Source organism: Ranitomeya variabilis, chromosome 4, assembly GCF_051348905.1.
Source record: "Ranitomeya variabilis isolate aRanVar5 chromosome 4, aRanVar5.hap1, whole genome shotgun sequence".
In the NCBI taxonomy this organism is placed as follows: domain Eukaryota; kingdom Metazoa; phylum Chordata; class Amphibia; order Anura; family Dendrobatidae; genus Ranitomeya; species Ranitomeya variabilis.
In genome coordinates, this window is record NC_135235.1 from 473,446,238 (window position 1) to 473,463,774 (window position 17,537).

Here is a 17,537-nt window from a genome sequence, read left to right on the forward strand (position 1 = left end):
TTGGATATCAAGAGTCCAACAGGATACCTAGGAAGGTTTTCTTGGTGGATGCGCCAAGTCGGATTTCTGAGGATTCACCAGCCACCCTAGGGATGTCAGAATCTGAACAGTTCTCTGCAGGTGTTCCCTGAGCAGAGGTACAGAAGGGGTTACCAGCAGGAAATCATCTAGATAAGGAACAATGCAGATGTCTTGCATCTTGAAGAATGCTACTACCTCCGCCATGATCTTTATAAACACTCGAGGGGCAGATAGCCCGAAAGGCAGAACATTGAACCAGAAGTTTAATATGTGCCTTCCTTGGGTAACAATGAATCTTAAGAATTTCCGGTAGGCTTGAAGGATTGGAACATGATAACAAGCGTCTTGTAAGTTGATGGTTGCTATGATGAAGTTCTCCCCTATCAGGGAGACGGTAGATTTTTATGGACTCCATCTTGAACCTTCTGTAGGTGATGTATTGGTTCAGAGGCTTTAGGTTTATGATTATTCTGCAAACTGTACTTGGTTTTCTTACAAGAAACAGCCAGGTATAATGACCTATGCCTCTTTATCTCTGGAACTGGAGAGATTACTCCCAAACAGAGCAAATCCTGGAGACCAGACATTATGGCGTTTTGTTGTTCCTGGGAAGAAAGGCGAGTTAGTTGCAGGGGTCAGGAGGAAAATGCTATTCTTACTCTGACAGATTTCAGGATCCACTGATTTGAACAAATAGTCTGCCAATGGGGGAAGAATCACAACATCCAGCCCACTACCGTTCTGGCATCATTGTTTATCTGGTCACTGGTTCTGATAAAGAGGTTTCTGCCTTGTCCCTCTTGAGGTAACTCCATCGTTCCGATTTTTCCTTCCCTCTGTATTGAAGGGGCTGTTTCTGTGGTGGATGAAAGGATTTCCTTCTTGGGAGTTTTTGAGTTCAGGCAAAGATTTCTTTTTATCCGAGGCCTTTTCTAGCAAATCATCTAGCGCCGGGCCAAACACGTATTCTCCCAGAAAAGGAATGGAACAAAGCTTAACTTTGGAAACCACATCTCATTCCCACAATCGCATAAAGGAGTTTGACAGAACTGAAGATCTCGCAGCCAGGTTCACGGACTACGCCGACACATCTGCCAGGAATTCTGTGGCCTCCTGCAGAAGAGGCAGGGAAGCTAGTAGATCCTCTCTGGGGGGGCTTATACTGAGCCTATCTCTTAATTGACTCAGGCAATTCGAACCAATGCAGGACAACATGTCCTCCTCTCTCCGGGAATGTTGTGATAACTTCCATCAGACGGGTCTCAGAATTAGCAGCTCTCTCTTGCCACACTCCTTTCCTCATCCTCCTCCTGGACAAGGTGGCCCAACAATCAGTTCCTTCATTCCTTCCCAAGTTGTCTCCCCCATTCCATATAAACGAGGATATTGTCCTTCCTTCTGTCACTCTCCTGTCCATCTCCTGGAAAGGTCTCTCCCCAAGCTGGAGCCAGTCAGAGCCTTACATCTCTACTTAAGGACAGCATCCTTCAGACAGTAGGATGAATTCTTTGTCATTCCCGAGGGTCATCGTAAGGGACTTCCTGCCTCCAAGTCAACTAGCTCTCACTGGATCCGCTCAGCTATACTGGAGGCTTATCGAGTTAAGGATAGACCATCCCACTCCAGGAGTAAGGGGCTTATTCCACCCATTAGGTGGCTTCATGGACTGTTCGCCACCAATCCCTGCAACCCAGATCTGCAAGGATGCATCCTGGTCATCTCTTCATACATTCGCGATATTCTACAGGGTGTATACCTATGCCTCGTCTGATGCTGGTCTAGGTACAAAGATGTTGCAAGTGGTGGTTGTCCATTGCCAGACCTGATTTGGGTACGTTTATTCTGTTCCCTAACTTTGGACTGCTTTTGGTACTCACCATAAAATCTCTGTCTTGGAGCCTTCCTTTCAGGACACAGCAACCCTGGTTTGTGACTATGTTGGGCTTGAATATAGTTATTTGTTGTTGCTTCTCCTATTGCTTTTTCACTAACTGATGGCGGTGGTTGTACATTGTTGATGAGGAGCCAACTCTTTTTGTTGCCTAGGGTTAACTTCCTAGCGACAGTAGCATAAACCCATAGATACTTGTGTCCCCCAATGAAGGCTCCCAGAAAGAAATTTTACGGCGAGTAACAAAAAAAGTCTTTTGCCATTTTTCTAGTGTCATCTGTTATCCTTACCTGTGAAATTGCAGATTCTGTGTCTGCCAGTCCAAGGAGGAAAATTCTCACTTTATCAATTTTCACAGGAATAGTCCGCCCTCGCCATTCCACCTCACTCATGGTAGCAGCTTGTTTGGCCCTTGTCTGTGAGATAAGCGCCTGTAAAACAATAGTATGAAGAGACATCAATACAGGATCACTCAGTCATGTGTAGCGTTATTTTCCATTTTGCCAGACATAAACTGGACACTCAGTCAGTCATCAGGGCACACGGTAAGTCATTCATTGCTCTATGCCACTGCTAAATAGTCGAATGGTCAAGGTTTAAACACAAAGTGCTTTCTGTTGCAGGGATTTCCTTGGTTGGACATGCAATTCCTCACACATGATTACTGTCATATGTGACATTGCATCCAATGGTTTGTGATTTTCAATTTTTCAGTGGTCTATGTGTACAACACAAATTAGAAGAGCATTGCAGAAGAGTGACCTGACAAATGCCTAGTCTCAACTCTCTACACATCCTGACATTTACCTATAACCTAATACATGTCGGAGTAAGACAATGTAGTAACAGCAATAAAGGGAAATCACCTCTCGTACGCTCAGTCTTATGCAGGCTGGCTACAAGAGCAACCAACCTTCACCACAACACATGCTGATGACCTTCTGGTTGGAGAACAACCTGCTAATCCTTCTTGACCAATCCATTACCTTTGAAAAGGTGGATCATTCCTTCCAATTGCAGATACTCTACTCTGCAGACATCAAATGTATGACACTACAACCTTTAGGACACACTGTGGTTTTCCAATCTTACATAACCTCCCTTTTATCCTGTGCCACAAGATATAGTCCTTGCTTCCCTTCTACAGCTGCAGTCTTGATCAATGTACAATACCAAAATACAGCAAGATCTAGGGAATCTAATCAACTCTCATGTTAAGACCAAACTTCATTGTGTCACCTCCTTCATAGTTCCCACCTTCTCTAACATGAGTAAAGCCCCTCCAAACACATTAGATGGCTGTCGGACGATCGATGGTTTGGCTAGCAGTTATCTCGAGTGTTGGCCAAATCGGTTGTTATCTGTGGGTTAGGTTCACCTTGGTCTACTCTGTATGGGGACTTAAGAGTTCTTTGACTAAACATCTCCAGCAATTACACCATCTCAAGCCTACTGAATGACAATGATCTTGGTGATTACTGCACTCATAAGTATGCTGCATCCTAAGGATAAGTAATTAATATACAAGTCCTGGAAACCCCTTTAATAAAAGCATAAAAGCATAAAAGCCTTCTAACAAAGTGTTATGAAAGAAAATGAATAAAATATTTCCTTTATTAGGGAGATTAAAAAAAAGACATACCTCCAGCTTTTCCGCCAGCAGTCCTTCCGCACCTCCACCACGGAGCCTCATTTGCATTAACTCATTCATAGCTGTCTTATCCCCTAATACATTTAAGATCATCATGTTAGTCATAATGAATTTCATAACTCTCACATCCCACCTTGTGTGTGACATGTAGGAAACCTCACCACTTACCGATATTGTAGGCACAATAGCGGATGTTTGGCGATATCTCATCTACTCTTTGGTTGTACAGCACAGACTGCTCCTCTGTGAAAGCACTGGCCAATTTCTCATAGATGGTTCTGTGAAGAATACACAAAAAATATGATGAGATATATCAGCGTTACCAGAAAGATGCTATTCAGACAGATCCCAACGGCACTCACTTGCACTTGTTGAAGGCTTTCATGGCCTCTTGCCATCGTTGCAACTCAAACTGCAGCATGCCATTAAGATATGCACTGTAGGCCTGCAAAGGAAGAAAAGAAACCTCAGACATCCAAAGTTTTATCATTAACAATGACAATGTTTCCTATTTTCCATCATGCTGGGACCCATTTATATGCTTTGGGCCTGAAAAGTGCATATGGATCATGGCAGAACTGCCCTGGGGTCACCTTGAGAATTGAAGATGCCAGGAAAACAAATTCACATTCAAATTGTACCATGTCAGAACATATGAAATACCTGTTTTCTTACTTGATGGGTATGCCAAAGTGACACCTACAAATCTTAGTCTTAACAGGTTAAAGAGTCACTATCCCTTCTCAAATTTTAAAGATCTTGCAGAAAAGGATGTTTGAAAGAAACCAGATTGCACAGAACACTTTGGTCCCAATTCATCAAGACCGATTTGAATAATACCGGTCTTGATGAGGGGGCGTTTTGGAGTAAGAAGCTCCTGATTCATTAAGAGGAGTGCGAATCTGAAAAGTGGTGTGCCTTTTGTCATAAATCTTACTCCAGGCAGGGACTGGAGTAAAGTTTGTGGTGTAAGGGAGGCAACAGCTCATCACCAAGTAGAAGAGCTAAGGTGTCACACCCCGTCCCACCTCAGCTATGTCCATTTTACCAGAAATAGGTGAAACTTGCAAAAAAAGGTAGAAGTTTCAAAATCTTTGCGCAATTCTGGCATAATCACTTGATGAAACAGAAGCTATGTTTATGCACAGGAAACATAAGAAAATACTATTATGTGGTTTTCAAATCTCAATTGTCCCTTTTACATGCCATGCCTGATAGGCAATTATGGGTCTTTCTAGAAATCCACATTTGCTCCCCTCCTCTTCCAAAAGACTCCCTTCAAGACGATTCCACCAAGCCATTGTTCACTCTCCCTTATTCCACCAGCCAAACATTCTTCATCTGGGGCAGAGTTACATTTTCCAGTAAACTGATCTCCGATTATACACATACAGGAACATCAGCCGTGTATTGTATTACCAAAAAATGGCGACTCAACCATAGATATAACACTAATAGGAGAACCATGAGTCAAAAAAGTTGCCAAGAATAGTTAGAGCAAAAGTACAAATTTATTAAAGATACAATCAATATCAGGATAAAATATTACCAGTTACAGAAAAGTGACTAAATCTGTGGATACAGTGGTGAACTGAGAACACCAGGACAAGACATGGAAGTCCTAAGGTATATGAATATATAATACATATGCTGTTACAATCGTGTGCACTGAAGGCTAACTGCCAAAAGCAGGAAGCGGCAACGTTCAAACGCGAAACGCGCGTTGGGGTATGTGACTGGGCGCCGGACGGGACCTCCACACCATCCCACATGGGTAACTAACTGCTTTACTTGTTTTGTGTGTGCTGTAGCTCCCGGTTAATTGTTTTAGTACGTTTGCACCTTATGTTACCATCACATTTCTTTGCTGGGCTGCCTGCTTTTGGCAGTTAGCCTTCAGTGCACACGATTGTAACAGCATATGTATTATATATTCATATACCTTAGGACTTCCATGTCTCGTCCTGGTGTTCTCAGTTCACCACTGTATCCACGGATTTAGTCACTTTTCTGTAACTGGTAATATTTTATCCTGACATTGATTGTATCTTTAATAAATTTGTACTTTTGCTCTAACTATTCTTGGCAACTTTTTTGACTCATGATCTCCGATTATCTAGTCTCTGGATTAACCTGAACTTTGCTCCAAAATCCTCTAAGGTTCAACCTCACATTAGTGAGAGGTGTAAGGGATTTTCCAAAATGTATAATCTCCTATCCGCTTCAGTGGTAATTCTTTTTACAGATATTGTTTTTAAATACAATCCTTGAATTGGTGAAATATTCAGATATTTGCAGCTGAAGCACTGGGTCAAGGTCTCCTTTAACTAAACAGTCCACTCCATAGACTGACCAGTTTTCAATCAATTTGCCTAAACTTCTCTATGAAAAGGGTAGATAAGTCTTTTATACTCCTCTCTCAATAATAATCTCTCATACTTCAAACAATAATATAGTTAAACAGGAGTCTGACTTGAACACGACCACTGAGGAAGTAAACTGGCTGGTCTTAAATACCCTCTTGTCCTATGAATACCATAATTATAGAATCTGTCTATCAGGTTTTAATGTGATAGCATTTGGTACCTGCCCAAGTCAAGAAGGCCATACCAGATTTCTCTCCTCTCCGCTTCTGTGGATGAGGTTTGCAAGAGTAGAGGTTACTTATCTGGTGCTCATTAGTGATGTGTGAATGTGCTTGGATAACGCCTTATCTGGGCACGTTCGCTCATCACTAGTGGTCATACTACAGGATGGTTTGGCTCTGGTCTAGAGCGTACTGTCTACATTCTTTTTACATTTCTATATCCAACTACCGAAAATCCGCAGGACAGCTCTTCTACAAAATGCTAACATATTGTCAAGTTCACTCCTTGTTGTCACACAATTGCAAACACCTGGTAAAAAATTAACTATTTGGAGTAGTGAAGCCCACAATGGATGGTTTCCTTTAAAACTAAAAAAAAATTACCAGCATTTTAACACATAAAAATACTAAATTCACCAAAATCTGGTCGCCCTGGATCACTGACGACTTATGTTCTGTCATTATAAGGAATCATTATTGCCCCTACAGTTTCCCCTCCACCTCATTTTCTTTATTATATATTTTTTTTAAATTTTGCATCATTTTACTTTATTAAAAGCATAAAACGATCGGCTGCTATTTTATGTAGCTATCCATTTAACATTATGTAATCTTATCGTCATTCGAAGCGAAAGTTTTGTATTTGTATATTTTTGTAAAATCCAATAAGAAAATTGTTAAAGTTAAGACGAACTGAGTATATTGTTAGGATTGATATTTCTATGCCTAAATAATTGTTTATTTGTATACATCTCGGCATGGTTAGTGCCTTATGACTGTATGTTGTTTTTTTCTTTATATATTCAATAAAGATAAAAAAATAAAAAAAAAGTAAGGAGAACGAAAGACAAAGATAAAACTTTTTAAGATGCAAAAAAACCCACAATCAATCCCAGCAGAACAGGCAGTACACTCGGCTGAGCGCTTCTGATTTTCATTTCAAGTCTAAAGCTTTCCCCAACAGAGCAGTTGTTCTTTCACTACACCTCTACAACATCTGGCAGTACCTGTGCTTCCAGCTTTGTCTTCGCATCAACACGATCACTTTCACACAGCCGCTCCAGCTCCTCTCCATGCTTTACTGCCTTTCGCAGCCGGGAGACCAAGTGAAAACGTTTACGAGGTTCGGTATTGGCCTCTGTTTTAAGCTGCATGGCATAGCTCCAAGCTCTCTCCGCATCCATCAAAATGAGCAGTAGATACCTGCAAGAAACTAACTCTATCACAGGAGAATATTCTGAGGAATAAAAAAAAAATGGAAGAACAACTTGTAATATACAAAAGGGAAAACAAAACAGGATTTCTGGGGAATATGGGATATCTCTGCGGTGGGTATGGATTCGTCTGAGATCACTGGCAAATATATATTATTGCATCTGTGTAATAAAGTATCATTATGTATGTGCCTGTATAACAACAGGTGACAACATACAGCCATTAGTCCATATCAGATACAAAGCAGGGTACCTGGCTGATAGGAAACATAAGACATACCTGTTATCAGCTAGCATCTCCACAGTCACTTTCTTTCCAGTAAATTTGTGTCTGTTTCCCATCTTAAAATTGAGAGTTTTCCTTAGACGTCTCAGGCGACGTGAACAATAGCCCCTAAAAGTCCAAAAAAACACTCACATCACTCACAGGTTATAGAACATGGATGGGAAAATCGGGAGACGAGTGGATCAGGAGAACGATCCTTGGTCTGACAGATACCTAATGTATGTATGTACCCCTATCTCTGGAAATCCACTGTTGGGGTATGCTTACACTGAGTATTTCCGAAGAGTATTTTCAAAGCGGATCCTCACCAAAATCCTCCTAAAAAAAAAATTACTACAAAAACCTCTTTCCAATTAATTTTCAAGGGAAAACCATTTCACTGTTGAGGACATTTTTTTTTAGACTTTTGAGGATTTGAAAAACACTTGGTAGAGTAAAAACGTGCATCCTGATAGAAATCTCTCCAAACTTGACGTCATCCAATCAAAACGCTACAAAGAATTCTTCAGAAATAATAATAAAAAAAACTTCTCAAAATATTCCCCAAAACCAGATAATTTCCTTAGGGTATGTTTCCACATGCCGGATTTCATCAGGATTAGCTGTGGATTGAACGCTGCATACGGCCGCAGCGTTCAACCCGCAGCGTCCAGATATTACAGCATAGCGGAGGAGATTTTATGAAATCCCGTCTCCACTATGCGTGCGAACAGGCACCCGGCGGCCCTGCGTTTCCGGACATGCGGCGCGTCTTTTTAGAACACAGCATATCTGTGTAACTTGTGGCGACGCTGCAAGGTAAATCACAGGGCCCTATGTATGAGGTGCGGAGATTCCGGATGTGTGCAATGAACACATACAGAATCACCACGCGAACAGAAAGGGGCGGCGCTTTGGGCGGAGCGGGTTTTCCGTAATATATAGCACAGCCCCGTAGTATATAGCACAGCCCCGTAGTATATAGCACAGCCCCGTAGTATATAACACAGCCATGTAGTATATAGCACAGCCCCGTAGTATATAGCACAGCCCCGTAGTATATAGCACAGCCCCGTAGTATATAACACAGCCATGTAGTATATAGCACAGCCACGTAGTATATAGCACAGCCACGTAGTATGTAACACAGCCCACGCAGTATATAGCAGTGTGGGCACCATATCCCTGTTAAAAAAAAAATGTAAATAAAAAAAATGTTATATACTCACCCTCCGATGTCCAGCGAAGCTGTGATGATGCGCACGATGCTGCTGCCAGCTTCCGTTCCCAGTGATGCATTGCAAAATTACCCAGATGACTTAGCGGTTTCGCAATGCATCACTGGGAACGGAAGCTGGAGGCAGCATTGCGCGCACGGTTGAACGTCGGAAGGTGAGAATAGCACAATTTTTTATTTTTTTTTTAAATTATTTTTAACCTTATATCATCAATAGTAAAAAGTTGGTCCGGGATGGGGCGACACACTGGCGCTGACTGGAGGGGAGTAGGGAGAGGGCACTGACTGCAGGAGAGTAGGGAGGGGCTAATTCGCGCCCCGACTGTGCCCGTCGCTGATTGCGATGCGGGATTTCCGTTACAGACAAACAGAAGGAAGTACCCCTTAGACGATTATATAGATTTCATAACTTATATTTATATAATTTATTATATATTTTAGGATTTGGTCCATTTTATACTGACTCCACAGCCCTGGCTACTACAATGAAGCATATTGTAAGTGAATGGAGGAAGTCAAACGGTGACTTGCAAGGTATCGGTAATGCAAAAAAAAAAAAAGTTGTAATAAATGTTTTGTTTTTTTAATTTGTTCCAACTTTAACGCTGTCAAAATAGCTTATGGGTCGCAATTGCCCAATACTGCAATGTAGCAGTGACATACAGTGATCTTTAATTGCGAATCCTGAGTCATAATATACAGTTGTTAATCATTTATTTCAGATTATCCTAATAAATAAAAGAGATAATAGTAACATAGTTAGCAAGGCCGAAAAAAGACATTTGTCCATCCAGTTCAGCCTATATTCCGTCAGAATAAATCTCCAGATCTACGTCCCTCTAAAGAACCTAATAACTGTAAGATACAATATTGTTACGCTCCAGGAAGACATCCAGGCCTCACTTGAACCCCTCGACTGAGTTCACCATCACCACCTCCTCAGGCAAGGAATTTCTAGATTCTCACTGCCCTAACAGTAAAGAATCCTCTTCTATGTTGGTGGAAAAACCTTCTCTCCTCCAGACGAAGAGAATGCCCCCTTGGGACCGTCACCTTCCTTGGTATAAACAGATCCTCGGAGAGATATTTGTATTGTCCCCTTATATACTTATACATGGTTATTAGATCGCCCATCGGTCGTCTTTTTTCTAGACTAAATAATCCTAATTTTGCCAATCTCTCTGGGTATTGTAGTTCCCCCCATCCCCTTTATTAATTTTGTTGTCTTCCTTTGTACTCACTCTAGTTCCATTATATCCTTCCTGAGCAATGGTGTCCAAAACTGTACACAGTACTCCATGTACGGTCTAACCAGGGATTTGTACAGAGGCAGTATAATTCTCTCAACATGTGTATCCAGACCTATTTTAATGCACCCATGATTCTGTTTGCCCTGGCAGCAGCGGCCTGGCACTGGCTGCTCCAGGTAAGTTTATCATTAACTAGGATCCCCAAGTCCTTCTCCATGACAGATTTACCCTGTGGTTTCCCATTCAGTGTGTAATGGTGATATTGATTCCTTCTTCCCATGCGTATAACCTTACATTTATCATTGTTAAACCGCATCTACCACCTTTCGGCACAAGTTTCCAACTTAATGGCGTTCTCACCTGTATCTCTGGAAGTCTCCATGACGCATGCCATGCTGCTGCTGGGATTCCTTAATAATTTGTAGGACTGTAGGTTGTGTTAAGGGAATACATATAAAGGAGGAACCAAAAGTCTAATCATGAAATCTGTCTGCGCCATATATCTCTACCATATCGGAGGTTAGATCTTGCTCTATGTGCACATTCGTTTTCGAGCACACCACTAATTTACATTCACCTTTGCTTAAAGCAGTGTTCCCCAACTCCAGTCCTCAAGAGCCACCAACAGGTCGTGTTTTCAGGATTTCCTTAGTATGGCCCAGGTGATGGAATTGTTGCCTGTCTAGATTATGGAGTTCTCACCTGGGCAATACTAAGGAAATCCTGAAAACATGACCCGTTGGTGGCTCTTGAGGACCGAACTTGGGGAACACTGGTTTAAAGTATTAGACTATGAATAATATACTGTATATTGCATTACTATGGTCTTCTACAATTAGCAATGATCCCAACAAAGAGGCTGCTGGGAGTGTAATTCAGCCAACCTGCTTTTAGTTCCCAAGTGTACTCTGTGACAGAAAGGACCCTTGTAAGGCGCCAATATTCCTAATGTTCACGGGTGACCTCCGCTCCATTCATTGTCTATTGGACTGATAGAAATAATCAAGTGCTGTACTCAGGTCAAGCACTGTGCTGTGCTCCATCCAACATGGGACTCTCAGGATCTCTGGGGTCTGACCTTCAGCAAGCTGTGGATAGGGGGTAACCTATGGGATAACCCTGAGAGCAGCTGCCAGTCAGCCGTGTACAGGATTATCCCCCTGCCCAGCAGCTCTTCACCAGGGACTACAACCATGCCTAGACACCAGGCCAGAGAGCAGCTCACTGCCATGGCTCCGGACAGCAGGCCTCAGCCAGGAGCCCCCGGGGCTGGACACTGTCCCACTGCCGCACTGACACGTCAGCCTTCAGCTGCCCCGCTCCCTCCCGCAGCCCCGGCTACTCTCACATCCCGGGGTCAGGATACTCTCCAGGCCCAGCGTGTCCCCCAGCGCCGCGGTCTTCCCTCCAGCCAACGGCCGCTCGTTCTCCTTATTCTCCTCCATAGTTGCTCCCGACTGCCGCTCCGCCGCCATCTTCCTACAGTGAGGGAGTCCCAAACCAGAGAGAGGCGAGCAGACGGGACGCAGTACGCAATGCATGCCGGTATACGGGAGCGAGGGCTGCTGGGAGCTTGGAGGAGTGGAGGCGGTGGGAGCGAGTCAGCAGTGTCACATAGTGATGCATGCACACGTTCGGACCTGCAGTCTTCTGGATGTTGTGTGTAACGTAACCGCCTGTCTGGGATAGGAGATTACCCAACTATAGCGCTGTTTGTTCCTGGGAAAGTTGGGGGACAACATGGCGGTAGCCAGTCACAGCTCCAGCATCTATTTTACCCACTAAGGCCACGTTCTCACATCAGTATTTGGTCAGTATTTTACCTCAGTATCTGTAAGCCAAAACCAGGAGAGGAACAATTAGAGGAAAAGTATAATAGAAACACGTCACCACTTCTGCATTTATCACCCGCTCCTGGGTTTGGCTTACAGATACTGAGGTAAAATACTGACCAAATCCTGCTAGTGTGACGGCAGCCTTATAGAGGAGCGGTCATCAGCTCAGAAGTGATCCATTTTTGTCCTTAATTCCGGTTCCTCCCCTAAGTATTCCGATTTTATCTTTTGAAATTTGAAATATGATCTCAGGGATATAATAATTTGTATTTCTTTACCACTGAGATAGTCCGCATAATTTTTATTTTTTTTTTTTTTGCAGCTTTTTGTCAGAAATTTTTGTCAGAAACTTGTTTTTCTGTTCCTGAATGAACTGGAAAACTGCGTTTTATAAATCTGCAACAGCAGTCAGCATTTTTGCAGCATTTTTTTCACTCCTAGGAATGAAAGGGCAAATCGCAGCTAAGCATTTTTGCAGCTGTTTTAGTGAATAAAACTAACTTTATTAAACATGTACTGTGCACAAATGACAAAAGTAATCAGCACCAAAAAAATTGACAAAAAAACGCTATAAAAATGTAATGAAAGTGCTGAAAAACGGCATTTTGAATGCAGTAGGTTTTGGCTGCTGAAAACAATGCTGAAAAATGGAACGTAGGAACATACTGTCAAGAGGTTTTCTGGCATTTTAAAGGGAATCTGTCACCCCTGGGATGTACAGTATATGACCTATTACTATGGGCATACAGGTAATAGAAATATTACACTAGTAATACCTATATGCCTCATGGTCCAGATGCTGAGAAATGTTATATTCTGTCTGTATGTTAATGATTTCTTCTAGACTCCTGGGTGTGCGGTGCCTGGAAGAAATCCCTGCCTTCTGTCCTCATTGTAATACCTCCTCCCATCAGCATCAGTTACAGACCCAGAAGCCTGCACTCCCTCAGATATACATACCTCATCCTCCCTTAGGTGGGCACTGCACTTAGGTGCAGGTGAGTCACTGTGATCTCCGGTGTGTGCGCCGATAATATGCTCTCCACACTTCCTCCCTGCACAGTCATCTCTAGGAACCATGTTTACATGGCGTTGACTATGCGGGGAGGAAGTGGGGAGAGCACCTTATTGGCACGCACACTGGAGGTCACTGGAGCGGAAGTTGCCGGCACCTGCGCAGAAGATTCGAGTGTAGTGCCTACAGAGGGCAGGATGAAGTATGTATTTCTGAGGGAGTGCAGGGCACAGGATCCTGGGGCCGTAACTGATACTGATTGGAGGGGGTAGTATTATAATGAGGACAGGAGGCAGGGATTTCTTCCAGGCACCGCACACCCCAGAGCCTGGAAGAAATCATTAACATAAAGAAAGAATATAAGATTTCTCAGCAACAAGTCCATTAATATGAGGCATACAGGTAGAACTAGTGTGACATTTCTATTACCTGTATGCCCATATTAATAGGTCATACACGTCCCGGGGTGACAGATTCTCTTTAAGAAACTTTGCCAACATGCTAAAATGTTGTAAAGATCTATTAGTAAAACTCAAGAAATAACCATTCCTTTCCAGTTTATTCTCCCTTTGCCCCAGTGCTGCCTTTCTGGTGGTCCAACAGCTCGGAGATCCTTTCTGCTAGTCGCTTGATCAGTGCAGCAGGCCACTGACTTCAGCAATCACATGCTATGCATATGAGCATTAGCACTGACTGCAGCAGTCATGTGAATGATGTACATACAGCACATAATGCTTGTGAGTACTATTTGGGTATGTAATCAATTTTTCTTTCTTTTATAACGTTCTCTACTCTTTGTTTTTGTTCCGTAAAGGGAATCTATCATCTGATTCATGTTGCCCAAATTGAGAGTAGCATGAATGATATCTTGTCTGTATGGTTTGTTATTCACTGAAACACAACTAAAGGTCAGAGGACAATAAACTGAGGATTTACATAGTGACTGCAGACTTGTCATTTTAGACTGTAAAGACTATAAAGATATGTTCACTAGGTGTTTTTTCAGTGTTTTATTTTCTGCAGCAAAACCTAATCTTTTGGCAGGAAGGAAGCTGAAGAAAAAAAAATGTTTTCCTTGGTTTTTCTTGCATTTTTGCTGCGGTTTTGGCATGCTAGATTTGTCTATTGTGCATGCTGATAAAGTTTAATGTTGACAAAAAAGTCCTATTCTATAGAATCAGGTTTTGGCACAAAAACGCAGCAAAACCTGATACCTGCATTTTTGCAGTGGATTTTCAGCGTTTTTTCACCACCCATGCATATGAATGGGTGAAAAACGCTGAAAGGAGTGACATGCTCCATTGTGCAAAAAAACATGCAAAGCACAAAATCCTGATGATAAAAAAAAAAAAAAAAACAAGCTGTGTGCATTAGATTTCTAAAATCTTATAGACTTTGCTGGTGATGTAATACGCAGCTGAAAATTTGCATAAAAAAGCTGCAAAAATGCCTAGTGTGAACTTAGCTTTAAACCACTTTAAAAATCCAGGACCCGATTCAATTTGGGCATGAATCGGATTATAGGTTCCCTTTAAATCCCTGGAAAACTCCTGAAAACCCTTTTTACAATTTTTTGAATGTAAAACTAGCTACAACACGGAATAATTGCTGAAGAGCTAAGTAAAACATAGTTTTAATTTTTTAATTTCAATTCCTTGATTTAATCAATTTATCATGCCCAAATAGGTGAAAGACCCTCTTTAAAGGGGTTGTCCAAGTTTGGGGTTCAAGTTTGCAGTCTCTCAATATGACTGTAGACTTGAGAATCCTCACAGCGTGAACAGTGTATGCTGTCAGGATTCGCCAGCATCGGGAACGGGCAGCAATGGACCGCAAGTATGCGATTTGCATACTTCTGACCACATTACACCTAGACGTGTCTGGTCTCACTCAATGCACTTCTATTAACCCCTTCACCCCCAAGGGTGGTTTGCACGTTAATGACCGGGCCAATTTTTACAATTCTGACCACTGTCCCTTTATGAGGTTATAACTCTGGAACGCTTCAACGGATCTTGGTGATTCTGACATTGTTTTCTCGTGACATATTGTACTTCATGAGAGTGGTAAAATTTCTTCGATATAACTTGCGTTTATTTGTGAAAAAAACGGAAATTTGGCAAAAAGTTTGAAAATTTCGCAATTTTCCAACTTTGAATTTTTATGCCCTTAAATCACAGAGATATGTCACACAAAATACTTAATAGGTAACATTTCCCACATGTCTACTTTACATCAGCACAATTTAGGAACCCCAATTTTTTTTTGTTAGGCAGTTACAAGGGTTAAAAGTTGACCAGCAATTTCTCATTTTTACAACACCATTTTTTTTTTAGGGACCACATCTCATTTGAAGTCATTTTGAGGGGTTTATATGACAGAAAATACCCAAGTTTGACACCATTCTAAAAACTGCACCCCTCAAGGTGCTCAAAACCACATTCAAGAAATTTATTAACCCTTCAGGTGTTTCACAGGAATTTTTGGAATATTTAAATAAAAATTAACATTTAAATTTTTTTACACAAAATTTATTTCAGCTCCAATTTGTTTTATTTTACCAATGGTAACAGGAGAAAATGGACCCCAAAAGTTGTTGTACAATTTGTGCTGAGTACGCTGATACCCCATATCTGGGGGTAAACCACTGTTTGGGCGCACCGCAGAGCTTGGAAGGGAAGGAGCGCCATTTGACTTTTCAATGCAAAATTGACTGGAATGGAGATGGAACGCCATGTTGTGTTTGGAGAGCCCCTGATGTGCCTAAAGATTGAAACCCCCCACAAGTGACACCATTTTGGAAAGTAGACCCCCTAAGGAACTCATCTAGATGTGTGGTGAGCACTTTGACCCACCAAGTGCTTCACAGAAGTTTATAATGCAGAGCCGTAAAAATAAAAAATATTTTTTCACAAAAATTATCTTTTCGCCCCTATTTTTTTATTTTCCCAAGGGTAAGAGAAGAAATTGGACCCCAAAAGTTGTTGTGCAATTTGTCCTGAGTACGCCGATACCCCATATGTGGGGGTAAACCACTGTTTGGGCGCATAGCAGAGCTCGGAAGGGAAGGAGCGCTATTTGACTTTTCAATGCAAAATTGACTGGAATTAAGATGGGACGCCATGTTGCGTCTGGAGAGCCCCTGATGTGCCTAAACATTAAACCCCTCCACAAGTGACACCATTTTGGAAAGTAGACCCCCTAAGGAACTTATCTAGATGTGTTTTGAGAGCTTTGATCCCCCAAGTGTTTCACTACAGTTTATAACGCAGAGCCGTGAAAATAAAAATTCTTTTTTCTTTTTGCAAAAATGAATTTTTAGCCCCCAGTTTTGTATTTTCCAAGGGTAACAGGATAAATTGGACCCCAAAAGTTGTTGTCCAATTTGTCCTGGGTACGCTGATACCCCATATGTGGGGGGGAACCACTGTTTGGGCGCATGGCAGAGCTCGGGAGGGAAGGAGCGCCATTTGGAATGCAGACTTAGATGGATTGGTTTGCAGGCGTCACATTGCATTTGCAGAGCCCCTGATGTACCCAAACAGTAGAAACCCCCCACAAGTGACCCCATATTGGAAACTAGACCTCCCAAGGAGCTTATCTAGATGTGTTGTGAGAACTTTGAACCCCCAAGTGTTTCACTACAGTTTACAACGCAGAGCCGTGAAAGTAAAAAATCTTTTTTTTCCCACAAAAATGATTTTTAGCCCCAAATTTATATTTTCCCAAGAGTAACAAGAGAACTTGGACCCCAAAAGTTGTTGTCCAATTTGTCCCGAGTACGCTGATGCCCCATATGTTGGGGTAAAACCCTGTTTGGGCGCACGGGAAAGCTCAGAAGGGAAGGAGCACTGTTTTACTTTTTCAATGCGGAATTGGCTGTAATTGAGATCGGACGCCATGTCGCGTTTGGAGAGCCCTGATGTGCCTGAACAGTGGCAACTCCCCAATTCTACCTGAAACCCTAATCCAAACACACCCCTAACCCTAATCCCAACGGTAACCCTAACCACACCCCTAACCCTGACACACCCCTAACTCTAATCCCAAACCTAATCCCAACCGTAAATGTAATCCAAACCCTAACTTTAGCCCCAACCCTAACCCTATCTTTAGCCCCAACCCTAACCCTAACTTTAGCTCCATCCCTAGCCCCAACCCTAACCCTAACCCTAGCCCTAACCCTAATGGGAAAATGGAAATAAATACTTTTTTTAAAATTCTATTATTTTTCCCTAACTAGGGGGGTGATGAAGGGGGGTTTGATTTACTTTCATAGCATTTTTTATATCGGATTTTTATGATTGGCAGCTGTCACACACTAAAAGACGCTTTTTATAGCAAAAAAGTTTTTGCGTCTCCACATTTTGAGAGCTATAATTTTTCCATATTTTGGTCCACAGAGTCATGTGAGGACTTGTTTTTTGCGGGACAAGTTGACGTTTTTATTGGTAACATTTTCGGGCACGTGACATTTTTTGATCGCTTTTTATTCTGATTTTTGTGAGGCAGAATGACCAAAAACCAGCTATTCATGAATTTCTTTTGGGGGAGGCGTTTATACCGTTCCA

At 42.1% G+C, this 17,537-nt stretch overlaps 1 protein-coding gene across 1 annotated transcript in view; it reads right to left on the reverse strand.

Annotated features, from left to right (window-relative positions):
- Positions 1-11,921, reverse strand: part of SRP68 (signal recognition particle 68) — a 42,140-nt gene extending 30,219 nt beyond the window's left edge. The window contains exons 1-8 of the mRNA XM_077251780.1: positions 11,483-11,921; positions 10,477-10,543; positions 7,645-7,758; positions 7,158-7,353; positions 3,926-4,008; positions 3,732-3,841; positions 3,555-3,637; positions 2,203-2,343 (exon numbers count right to left, since the gene is read on the reverse strand). Coding sequence (XP_077107895.1) covers positions 2,203-2,343; positions 3,555-3,637; positions 3,732-3,841; positions 3,926-4,008; positions 7,158-7,353; positions 7,645-7,758; positions 10,477-10,543; positions 11,483-11,657 — 969 coding nt within the window. The 5' untranslated portion in view covers positions 11,658-11,921. The remainder of the gene's footprint in view (positions 1-2,202; positions 2,344-3,554; positions 3,638-3,731; positions 3,842-3,925; positions 4,009-7,157; positions 7,354-7,644; positions 7,759-10,476; positions 10,544-11,482) is intronic.
- Between the last annotated feature and the right edge of the window lie 5,616 nt (positions 11,922-17,537).